This window comes from Corylus avellana, chromosome 2 (assembly GCF_965113065.1).
Source record: "Corylus avellana chromosome 2, dhCorAvel1.hap1.2, whole genome shotgun sequence".
Taxonomy (NCBI): domain Eukaryota; kingdom Viridiplantae; phylum Streptophyta; class Magnoliopsida; order Fagales; family Betulaceae; genus Corylus; species Corylus avellana.
In genome coordinates, this window is record NC_142491.1 from 41,640,190 (window position 1) to 41,652,689 (window position 12,500).

Sequence of the window (12,500 nt, forward strand, 5' to 3'; positions counted from 1 at the left end):
ACAAATAAAAGCTACTGGACGTGGAATAATTTCTCATCTCTAGGGTTGAAATTGATTTGATAACTATATTTAATTATCTTAATTATATTATAAATTGATTAATTTATCATAAACTATGATTTTGAGCCCTCAATGGGCAAGAACAACACAAACCAAAAAAAAAAAGAAATGGAAGTCTTCTCTTGGCATTTTACCATAATTAAATGTAATCTTTCTATCAACTTCAATTTATTTATTTATTTATTTATTTTTGATATGTTCACATAAATAAATGAAAATTTAAACTAGTAACCCTTATTTTATAAAGTTTGATTCATTACCGATTGACTATACCTTGGAGACATCAACTTCAACTTATCGATTTTCGAGACAACAAAGGGCATGGCTACTGTAATTAGTTACATGATTTACCGTGGAAGCATGAGGATCCTTACTATATATATATATGCTCCACCTCCAAAACCAAAATAATTCCTGGAATTGGATCTCTTTCTGTTAGATTGAACACAATGGGTAGGTGTTGTTGTACATGTGGAGCAGTTGTGGGGATCTTAGCAGTGGCTCTGCTGGTCGCACTGGGTGAGTCTCTGAACTGCAATTGGCAGAAGTTCACAAACAAGGAGGTGGAAGTGTACCCCAACTGCGCCGATCTCCCGCATCTGAGCGCGTGCCTTCACTGGAGCTACAACGCGTCCAATTCGTCTCTGTCGATGGCCTTCGTGGCTCCGCCGGCCAAGCCCCAGGGCTGGGTGGCGTGGGCCATCAACCCCAGTGGGACCGGCATGAGTGGGTCCCAAGCGCTGCTGGCCTTCCAATCCAACGGCCTCATGACCATCCAGACCTACAACATCCGCTCCTACATTTTAAGCGAGTCGAGTGCGAAGCTGGTTTACGAGGTGTGGGACATTGCACCGAGGACTCCAACGGGACCATCAAGATCTTCGGGAAATGGAAGCTGCCGGTGAACACGGAGAAGGTAAACCTGGTTTGGCAGGTGGGTTGGGCAGTGAGCACACAAGGCTACCCGATGCTACACGACTTTCAGGAAGAGAATTTGATGGCCAAAGGGACCCCGCAGTTGGTCACCCAAGAGGCTACGGCTATCACCCCTGCTTCTGTACCCTCTGGCTCTGCTATTTCAGTAGTATTTCACCTGCCAGTGGGGCTTCAACAGTTATAGGGGGACTCGATGTGGGTCTCTTTAGTGATTCACCAAAAAATTAATATATATATTCCTAATACACGTTTTATTATTTCTACCAAAACTAATATTTTTTGCTACTTTTGATGCAGGGAGTCAGAGATTCAAAGTGATGATAGTAGCAATAACAGGTAATATTTACATCTTTAAGCAAATTTCTTGTGGACCTATAATAGACAATTTTTCATGGTTCATTATTTTCCTTCTCTGGCAATCAAAACTTGTTCATTTCTTCTCTGGTGTCACTGCAAGAAAATGTTTAGGATCACACTTTCAATTAGTTCGATTTAGGGTGCATTTGACATTGCAATTTTATAAACAAAAAGTATAATTTCGTATCGCAGAAAATGAATTGTTTGAGATTACGGCTCCGTTTACTTCGACGTAAAATGGTTTTCAGAAAATGATTTCCATATTTTACGGTGTTTACTTCAACGTAAAATAGTGGTCAACAGAAAATATTTTCCTTTTGACCGAAAATTCTTCTTTAATTTTAGGAAAATGGTTTACGGTTTTGAAAACCGTAAACCATTTTCCGACTATGAGCATCTTATTCTTAAATCGATGGACCTTGCCAAGACTCGACCGGGACCCGCCCGGGACCTAACCGGGACTTGCCCTGGACCCATTCGGGACCTAACCGGGACTTGACCGAGACCCGCCCAGGACTCGCCCAAGACTTGCCCAGGACCTGACCGGGACTTGACCAGGACCCGCCCGGGACATGCCCGAGACTCGCCCGGGACATGCCCGGGACCCGCTCGGTACTTGACCGGGACCTGCCCAATACTTGACCGAGACCTAACTAAGACCCTCCCGGGACTTGACAAACACCCGCCCGGGACCTGCCCGGGACCCATTCGGGACTTGACCGGGACCTAACTGGGACTTGCCTGGGACCCCCTCGAGACTTGATCGGGACCTGCCCTGGACTTGCTCGGGACCTGACCGGGACCCTCCTTGAACTTGACCGGGACCCGCCCGGGACCTAACTGGGACTTGCCCGGGACTCGCTCGGGACTTGACCGGGACCTACCCGAGACTTGACCAGGACCTACTCCAGACTTGACTAGGACCCGCCTGACACTTGTTCGGGACCCCAGAGGGACCTGCCAGGGACTTGCCCGGGACCTGCCTGAGATTTGACCGGGACCCGCTCGGGACCTGCTCGAGACTTGACCAGAACCCGCCCTGGACTTGACCGAGACCCGCCCAAGACTTGCCCCGGACCCCAGCGGGACCTGACCGGGACCCACCCAGGACTTGACCGAGATCTTCCCGGGACTTGACCGAACCTGCCCGGGACTTGACTGAGACCCGCCCAGGACTTGTTTGGGACCTTGTCGGGACACGCCCGAGACATGACCGGACCTGCCCAAGACCTGCCCGTGACTTGCCTGGTTGGGTCCCGGGCGGGTTCCGGTCAAGTCTCGTGGGGGTCCTGAGCAGGTCCCGACGAGGTCCCGAGCAAGTCCTGGGCGGGTCCCGGTCAAGTCCTGGCGGGTCCTAGGCGGGTTCCGGTCAAGTCTCGAGAGGGTCCCGGGTAAGTCCCGGGCGAGTTCTGGTCAAGTCCCAGTAAGGTCTCGGTCAAGTCTTGGGTAGGTCCCGAGCAAGTCCCGGTCAGGTCCCAGTCAAGTCCTGGGCGGGTCCCAGTCAAGTCCTGGGCAGGTCCCGGTCAAGTCCCGGTGAGGTCCTGGTTAAGTTCCGCTGGGTCTCGGGCAGGTCCCTACGGTGTCTCGAACAAGTCCCATGTTGTTCCTTGCGGGGACCTTATTGGAAAAAATATATATATAAAATAAAAAAAAAAAAGATATTAAAAAAAATTATTTTCCGTGTGCAAGGTAAACGCCATAAAATGTTTTGGACGGAAAATATTTTCAGGGAAAATGGCTTTCCTGAAAATATTTTACGAAGGAAACCATTTTATGTCGAAGTAAACAGAGCCTACGTTTTTAAAAAATTGCGATTTGAAAATCCAAGATTTTAAATGCTAAACTGCGATTTTAAGGGCTAAACGCTTAGTTGTATTTTTAAAAATCACATTTTTAAATCTCACATTTTTAAATCACACTTTTTCAAATTACAAACTCAAACGGACCTTTACTCACCACATAACTCTTCGTAATATCTATTCCTTGATTAATACAGCCACTTTATTTGCTGGAATTGGACTCGTGATGGTTGTAATACGCTTCATTTATTCTTCAAAGAAGGAAAATTTAACCCATCAAGTTATCCAAGCCTTTTTAAGGAACCAAGGATCTCTTACTTTTAGAAGATACAGTTATTTAGATATCAAGAAAATAATCAACTTCTTTAGAGATAAATTAGGTGAAGGGGGTTATGGAAGTGTCTATAAGGGAAAGTTAAAAGATGGACATCTTGTGGCAGTGAAGGTTTTGAAAGAATCAAGGGGTAACGGAGAGGAATTCATTAACGAGGTTGCAAGCATTAGTAGAACATTCCATGTCAACATTGTCTCTCTTATGGGCTTTTGCTTTGAGGGTTCTAAAAGAGCACTCGTCTATGGGTTTATGCCTAACAGATCTCTCGACAAGTTCATACATAACAAAAGTTCCTCCAATGTTGATCATCGATTGAAATGGGACACATTATACAACATTGCACTTTGCATTGCTAGAAGATTAGAGTACTTACATAGAGGTTGCAACACAAAAATCTTGCATTTTGATATAAAGCCTCACAATATTGTTTTGGATGAGACTTTCTGCCCAAAGGTTTCTAATTTTGGTCTTGCAAAAATATGCCATAGAGAAAAGAGTATCATAACAATGTTGGGTGAGAGAAGGACCGCATGATATATAGCTCCAGAAGTATGTTGTAGAAGTTTTGGAAGGGTTTCTCACAAGTTAAATGTTTATAGTTACGGAATGATGATTTTTGAAATGGTTGAGGGAAGAAGGAATATAGATGCGGAGATTGATCGTACCAGTGAAATATTTTTTCCACATTAGATTTACATTCGTCTTGAACAAGATGAAGATCTAAGACTGCAGAACCTTCTGAATGAAGATGATCATGAAAGTGCAAGAAAGAAGATAATAGTTAGTTTGTGGTGCATACAGACTGACTCTTCAAGCCAACCACCAATGAGTAAAGTTATGAATTTATTGGAAGGGAGTCTCGAATCCTTGCAAGTACCGCCCAAGCCTTTCTTGTCTTTGCCAACGAGATCGCCAGAAGATTCTTCAACAATGGTGTCACTGTGATATGATTCTATAATGCCCTAAAATGCATCATTTTCTTTTAAAGGAAATTTTAATGTTGAGTAGTAACTAGCATCTTTTTTGAACTCCATCAAGGATTAGCTTGTGGATGCGTATTACACTTAAAGACTTTACCAACTTTGATTGCCTAAACTATGGGATGATATCTGCTGTGATGGCTTCCATCATGAATGATGAATCTATAATGATGTGAGTTCTAGTAAATATGTAGCAGAGTTTTTATGTAACTACCCATTAATTTTAAATTATGTTTGTATAATAATTATGGCGTTGTGGCATTGCAAAGAAAGGTGTAAACATAGGAATAACACAACAATATTTGGAGGGACACATATACATTCATGAAAATGCACACAAATTTCTTTTTCCTTTTTTGTTGTATTTATTCCTAATACATGTGCTGCTACTTTTTCTGTTCCTTGCCAAGCTGATTTGGATTAGTGTCAAAGTTAGATTATGAGTAATAGTAATATCAGGCACATGTGAGCTAGTTTTGATATTTCTTCTTTATTGTCCCTGTTAGGGATTGACGGGAATCATTTCTCTTTTGAAAGCCACGTCTCCTAGGGATAAAAGTCATTTGGAACCAAGTTCTAGAAAACGCCAAGAAGCGTAGATTTGAAGTCCAATAACTTTCAATCCTTCTTTTTTTTTATTTTTTTAAAATCAAAAGTTTCTTTGAAGTTTGTGAGATACATATAGTGTGATACAATCTCAAATGACACAAAAGAAGAATGTGGACAAGGATGGCATACTGGCAAGTGAAGTTAGGTGCAGCTTGGGTCAATCTGGGTTCAGGGGCTAAAAATTAACTTTAACCCAAAACCAAGCCCTTTCTAATGGATCCGACTCAATTGGGCTTTACATCGAAAAGAACCCATTCAACAATGAGTAGGCTTGTGTTGACCATTTATATAGAGGCCAGGAAAATGGCTACCCACCCATGTTAATTCCTTGATTCTTCCGTCCCCTTCTGCGTCAAATACATGGCAGTCTAGCAGAACGGAGAAAGGCCATGAACTAGAAAATAACATCTTCCCTTGTCTTGTCAATAATTTCTCTTTTACCCGGCCATCTCCTACTGGCTACTGAAAAGCTTAATTTATAGTGTGATTAACGTAAATCAACTTGGTACCCACCATGTTTTTTTTTTTTTTGATAAAGGTACCCACCATGTTAAAGATTTTTCAAAGACGCCAAATGCTTTTTGCTAGGGGTGTCAACCCGGTCCGGTTTCCCGGTTTTTGGCCAAAACCGGAACCGGAACCGGGGTACCCCGGTTCTTGGTTTTGGGAAACCGGAACCGGAACCGGGACCCCGGTTAACCGGGGTCCCGGTTCCCGGCCGGTTCCGGTTTTACCCGGTCCGGTACCCGGTTTTTGAAAATAATTAGTGTTTGGGGCTTATTTTAGGTATTGGGCCTAAATTAAAAAAAAAAAAAAAAAAAAAAACTATTAATCTTTTTGTCTAAGAGGCTTGATTGTGATTGTTTCAAATAATTAAAAAATAAACCTAAAAAAGCATAAAAATCCTAAATAATCAATGTTTTTGCCTATATGAGCCTTAGAAATAAAAATTCAAATTTTTTAAAATACACTAAACATAATTTTAAATTAGATACATAAAGAAAACATTAAAACAATAAAAAGTAAAAACAAGTATGTAAACAAACTAACATGCACAAGAAATAAATACCCCTTACTATAACAATTCAAAACCCAAAAAAATAAAAGAATTAAAATAATATATATATATATATATATATATTAAAACACCGAAAGGCGAAAACCTTCAAAAGAGAGTAAAAGAATTAAAATATATATATATATATAATTTAATAAAATAATACCCGGTTCCGGTTTTCCCGGTTTTGACCGGGTGCCAAAAACCGGGACCGGAACCGGGGTCCCGGTTTTTTTTTTTTTTGGAACCGGAACCGGAACCGGGTCCCGGTTTTCCGGTTTTCGGTTTCCCGGTTTCCCGGTTTTCCGGTCCCGGTTCCGGTTTCCCGGTTATTTTTGACACCCCTACTTTTTGCCTTTAAACGGCTTTCATGCCGCCCCAAACTTTTCCGAAGATTTGTGGACCATTTATCAATTTTTTTTTGTTTTATTACTAGAGAGACTCGTTATACAATTATCACTGCCATGGTCTAATCGTCTTCACCTTTTTTCAATGATCGCACGATAATTAGGGAGGCAGTACATGGGTGATAAGACATCTTTTTGCGTTTCTAACTGGGTCAATGGGGATGATAGGTAAGAAAATTCCGCTCACGCAAATAGGATGAGGTAAATTTAATCATTTAATTAACACTTTAATTTTCTTCATCACGTGTTGTGAAATATTTAATTTAAATAATGGGTGATTTGACGGAGTCAAGATTTGATTTCAGGACCTTTAGTTCTAATACCTTGTTAAATCACTATTTATTCTAAAATATTAAGTTAATAGGAATAAGTAAATTTAATCATTTAATTTATACTTTAACATTAAATAATCACTTTTTTCAAAAGCTTAAGTTAATAAAAAAATAATAATAATTTAATCAAATACTTTAATAACCATCTTCGGCTGTAATATTAAGATAACGAGACTCTCGGAATAGACTCATCCCAGGAGAGATGGGCCTAATTAACCTGGAAAACAGACATTAATTCAATGGGTCATTCCCGAAATATAATCCCCCAGTCTTGACATGAAGTATTTTTTACATGTCAATCTATTAAGGAAAATCTGGAATAGAAATATAATTGAATGTTTAAACGAGAATTAGAGAGGAAAGACATGGGTGAGGAGAGATCTTTTTCAATCTGGTTCTAGTCATTATCATGAGTAATAATTTTGTCGAATGTACAGAGGTTTTGAAGAGGCAAGGAGTCAAGTCTTTGTAATGCGGGTCAATGGGGAAGATGGGTAGGAAAATCCCTCGCCTCAGTACCATCTTCGGGTGTGGCATTAAGGCCAATTATTATCATATGGGTACCCCGGACTTGCTCTATTAATTCTCAGCCTGTATTATTGCAAGTCTTCCATATTCAATTTCCAAGTCAACTACCGTGTTAAACTGAGAAACTAAGTGTTATATAGTGAAGAAATAAGGAAAGAGTTTATTCAAACACATTATTTCAATTTAGAGCGCAAGTCATTGGTGGCGTTCTTTGTTTTTGCTGGTGAATTAGGAATTCTGGTATGGCTTCTGTCTTTCTGTTCGTTTTCTTTCTTCTCTCATATCTTCTGCTGCTTAACTCCGCTGAAGAAGAAGTGAGATACACCAAAAAATGTCCACCCTTACGCTGTGGACTTCTGGGCGAGATTCACTTCCCATTTACCATTCAGTCAAAGCCAGAATGCGGTGTTTTCAAAGTAGATTGTCAAGATAAGCTTTCAACGATCCAACTGGAGGACGGTGGAAGAGAATATGAAGTTATAAGCATCTCTCAGGATAACACCATATATATCAATGACACACAGCTTGGGGAGGGATGCGAAGCCTTTTCCAATTTGACTTTTCCCAGCTCTTCCTTCATCTCTTTTGAAATAGCCACACCCAATCAGACCTTTTTCAAATGCAACCGCACCCTCGATATTTCTCCCCCTACAGATTTTAAAAATATGAGCTGCAATAACCATAATATCTACTATAGTATTTCAAACCATAGTATTCCCAGTTCTCTCTCTGGATGTTCAATTATTCAGCTCCCAAGGAATGTAAGCGGTGATTTCGAACTTCGAGTGCGTGTCTCCGATGAATGTTACAGATGTTATAGCAGAGGAGGTCAATGTAAGACACGCGACAAGGGAAAATTTTATTGTGACGGTGCAGATAAAGGTATAGACCTAGGAATAACACAATAAATATTTGGGGATACACTCATACATTTTTTATTTCTTCCTAATTTACACGCTTACATTCTTGAACATGCATATAAATTTCTGGCTTTTTAGGTTGTATTTATTCGTAGCTAATACATGTGCTGCATGCTATTATATTTCTGTTCCATGCCCCCCTAATCCACTCCTATAAATTTCTGTCTTTCACCTTCACGTTGATTTATTTTGTTTTTTAATTGATGTTTTTGTTTGTCTAATAAGTAGGAGACAATATAGGATTGAAATCTTTTAAATTTTCTAATGCAACTCTTTGAAGGAGTTCTTAAAGTTAATTAAATTATTCAAAATTGTGTAATGCTATTTACATAAGCTCCTTTAGATATCTTAGGCTAATTCCATAGTGATTTTATTTTTTTTTTTAAATCCTTACTATTATTTAATTAAATAATCTAGATTTTATCATATCAACATTTATAACTAATATGGGATTTAATTTTTTTTTTTAACTAAGTTATTGTATCTTACTAAATTATATATCAAGTAAAATTTTTTGAAGATAAGTCTTTAAATAATTGGGCTGATGTGGCAGTGCCCATCAACCCTTAAACTTTTTTCATTTTTAATAAAAGTTGACCTAATGGCTTGTGGACATTGCGACATCAAACCAATTGTATGTAAGTAGGATGAAAATTGAGTATCTAGCATTACCACTTTTCTTCAAATAACGTTGTGAGTGGGGCCCCTTGTCCTAACAACTTGCTTGAGCATAGTTTTAGAAGTAATGATATAAAGTCCTCTTAAAATCCTTCAAATTGTGATATGATTTTTAAAATTATTATTGAATTTGCTATGGTCATTATTGAATTTCAATCTATTGATAATTTTAAAGGACACTTCACATTTGGAAGGACTCTAAAAGGACTATAGTCCTCCTTATATCATTACTGTAATTTTAGTACAATTTTTCCAAACTCTCCTCCTTGGACATGGGATTGTAAGGGATCCAAATCCCTTGTTGTAAGGACATAGTTGACTTGTCAAATTATGACTAATGTTGATTAATGGATATGATTCTTGTTTTCTTAACAGGGCGCCCATGAATACCTTTTTTTAAATGCAATCGCACTCTCAATAATTCTCCCCCAACAAATTTTAAAAAGATTAGTTGCATTGACCATAATGTCTACTATAATGGTTCAAGCGATAGTTTTCCCACTTCTCTCTCTGGATGTTCAATTATTCAGCTCCCAAAGAATCCGAAGCGGTTGCCAGGTGAAGACGAGCTGTTTCAACTGGTAACCGCTGTGTTCGACCTTAAACAGTATGTGTCTGATGAATGTTACGGATGTTATACTAGAGGAGGTCATTATAAGCCGGACGACAAGGGGAAACTTGATTGTCTGGGTGCGGAGAAAGGTATAAACATAAGAATAACAACAATATTTTGGGATACACATATACATTCATTCATGAAAATGCATACAAATTTCTTTTTCCTTTTACGTTGTATTTATTCCTAACACATGTGCTGCTCTATTTCTGTTCCATGACATAATCCCCTCCTATAAAGGGATAGAGCTGATTTGGATGAGTGTCAAATTTAGATTATGAGTAAAAGTAATAACTCTGTTGCAATGAAAGCCATATCAGATACATATGATCTGGTTTTGACATTTCTTTCTTACTAACCTTGTTAAGGGATTCAAAGGCTGCCAATTTAGCTGCTTCAGTTCATTCCTCATTGTTTAAACTAACATCTTTTATGTTTGTCGATCTCTTCTGTTGCAGAGAACCACACAAAGCAATTGGCGATAGGATTAGGTGAGACATCTCTTCAATCAAATTTCTTGTTGAAAAAATGTTATACACTCTCAAGTACGCACTCTTTAATGTGACAGTGAAATTATTATTAGATCTAAAATTCAATAATGACCCATATAAAATCTAGTGGTAATAAAATATGTTACGTCAGGGAGCATGCACTTAATTTATAGTGTAAGAGTTGGAATTTGTGTAGCATTTCTCTTCTTGTTGGTATTTGTTGCCATGTTCATATTCTTTGTCGATATTATTCATCTGGTCTGGTGGTGATCTATTGTATCTTCAACACATAATTACTCCTTCGAGGGTATGGCTAATTATGAAATCTTTGAAGTATTATTGCATGTAATTAATGATATAAGGTTCTCCAAACAGTTTTGGTAATGACTCCACTTTCTCCATTTTAATCGTTGTAATTAAGGATGTAGTACATATGGAATCCATTGGAAGACTTCAAGAGTTGTCAAGTATTCAAACTTCCGTGTTGCATTTTTTTCTTTTCTTTTGGACATATAGTACACAATTTTTCATAGTTCATGATTTTCCTCCGAGTTAGGCAATCTAAACTTCTTCATTTCTTGTCTGCTGCCACTACATGAAAATGTTTACATCACACTCTTAATGGGTAGTTTGAGTTAATTAGTCTTGTTTATGCACCACATAACTTCATAATGTGTATTCTTTGATTACAGCCATTTTGTTTCCTGGAATTGGAGTTGTGATGGTTCTAATCTGCTGCTTGATCAAGAGAAACTTCTCATCCAATCAAATAATTTATTTTTGGAAAAAGAAAAGTCTAAACCATAAGACTGTCCAAGACTTTCTAAGAAATCATGGACATCTTGCTATTAAAAGATACAGTTATTCAGATATCAAGAAAATGACCAACTTCTTTAGAGATAAATTAGGCGAAGGGGGCTTTGGTGGTGTCTATAAGGGAAAGTTAAAAGATGGATGTCTTGTGGCAGTTAAGGTTTTGAAGGAATCTAGAGGTAATGGAGAGGAATTCATTAATGAGGTTGCAAGCATTAGTAGGACATCCCATGTCAACATTGTCTGTCTTAAGGGCTTTTGCTTTGAGGGTTTTAAAAGAGCCCTCATCTATGAGTTTATGCCCAACGGATCTCTAGAGAAGTTCATATATAACAAAAGTCCTTCAAAGGTTGCTCGACGATTGGAATGGGAGACATTACACAACATTGCAATTGGCATTGCTCGAGGATTAGAGTACTTACATAGAGGTTGCAGCACAAGGATCTTACATTTCGATATAAAGCCTCACAATATTCTTTTGGATGAGAACTTCAGCCCAAAGATTTCTGATTTTGGCCTTGCAAAAATATGCACAAGAGAAGAGAGTATTATATCAATGTTGGGTGCAAGAGGAACTGCGGGATATATAGCTCCAGAAGTATTTTGTAGAAATATTGGAGGGGTTTCTCACAAGGCAGATGTTTATAGCTACGGAATGATGGTTTTTGAAATTGTTGGAGGAAGAAGGAATATAGATGTTGAAATTGATCGTACTAGTGAAATATTTTTTCCGCATTGGATTTACAAGCGTCTTGAACAAAATGAAGATCTAGGACTGCAGGGCCTTATGAATGAAGACGATTACAAAAGTGCAAGGAAGATGATAATAGTCAGTTTGTGGTGCATACAGACTAACCCTTTATGTCGGCCACCAATGAGCACAGTTGTGAATATGTTAGAAGGGAGTCTTGAATCCTTACAAGTACCACCCAAACCTTACTTGTCTTCACCATCACGATCACCGGAAGATTCTTCAACAATGGTGTCAACACAGTGTGATTCTATAATGCCTTCAAATGCATCTTTTCTTTAAAAGGAAATTTTAATGTTAAGAGTAGTAATTAGCATCTTTTGTGAACTGCATCAATGATTAGCTTTTCGATGCAAATGATAATTAAAGACATTACCATTTTAGATTGCCTTAACTATGAGATGATATCTGTCGTGATAGCTTCCTTCATGAATCTATAATATTGTGAGTCATGGTAAATACGTAACAACATACCCATTATAAATTATGTTTGTGTAATAATTTAAAACTAAGAGGAAAGGCCCACTACACAATCTCAGAGGCACTTCAAAGTAACCATAATCTTCTTAGTTGGTGAGACAAACACCGCAATTGACTTTTGAAACTAATTAGTTGAACTAATAGGAGCTCATTATAATTTGTAACCATTTTGCAAATTGATCTGAAAGTTCGTTATACTAGATAATTAAATTTAATTAAAAAAATACTTGAATATTATAATTTTTATTACAAGTTCATATTACTGAATATTAAAATCTTATATTATTTAAATGAATTAAGGGAAAAAAAGAAGTTTTGAAGACTATAGATTTTATTTAAAATCTTTCTGTTA

General features: G+C 38.2%; 1 protein-coding gene and 2 pseudogenes across 1 annotated transcript; all 3 read left to right on the top strand.

Annotated features, from left to right (window-relative positions):
* Window positions 1-509: 509 nt before the first annotated feature.
* Window positions 510-1,180, top strand: LOC132173439 (cytochrome b561 and DOMON domain-containing protein At4g12980-like; annotated as a pseudogene).
* A 2,198-nt stretch (window positions 1,181-3,378) lies between these two features.
* Window positions 3,379-4,431, top strand: LOC132173363 (rust resistance kinase Lr10 pseudogene; annotated as a pseudogene).
* Window positions 4,432-7,316: 2,885 nt separating this feature from the next.
* On the top strand, window positions 7,317-12,073 carry LOC132167659 (LEAF RUST 10 DISEASE-RESISTANCE LOCUS RECEPTOR-LIKE PROTEIN KINASE-like 2.5). The gene is made up of 4 exons (XM_059578672.2): window positions 7,317-8,078; window positions 9,455-9,707; window positions 10,077-10,104; window positions 10,797-12,073. Exons 1-4 carry the CDS (start codon window positions 7,642-7,644, stop codon window positions 11,948-11,950), a joined length of 1,872 nt encoding a protein of 623 aa, XP_059434655.2. The 5' UTR covers window positions 7,317-7,641; the 3' UTR covers window positions 11,951-12,073.
* The last annotated feature ends 427 nt before the right edge of the window (window positions 12,074-12,500 follow it).

Excerpts from the sequence above, each read along its gene's own strand:
- LOC132167659 (XM_059578672.2), top strand. The coding sequence starts at position 7,642 with ATGGCTTCTGTCTTTCTGTTCGTTTTCTTTCTTCTCTCATATCTTCTG. Across the intron at positions 8,079-9,454 it reads AAAAATATGAGCTGCAATAA|TGACCATAATGTCTACTATA; the intron begins CCATAATATCTA and ends GATTAGTTGCAT. Across the intron at positions 9,708-10,076 it reads GTGCGGAGAAAGGTATAAAC|CACACAAAGCAATTGGCGAT; the intron begins ATAAGAATAACA and ends GTTGCAGAGAAC.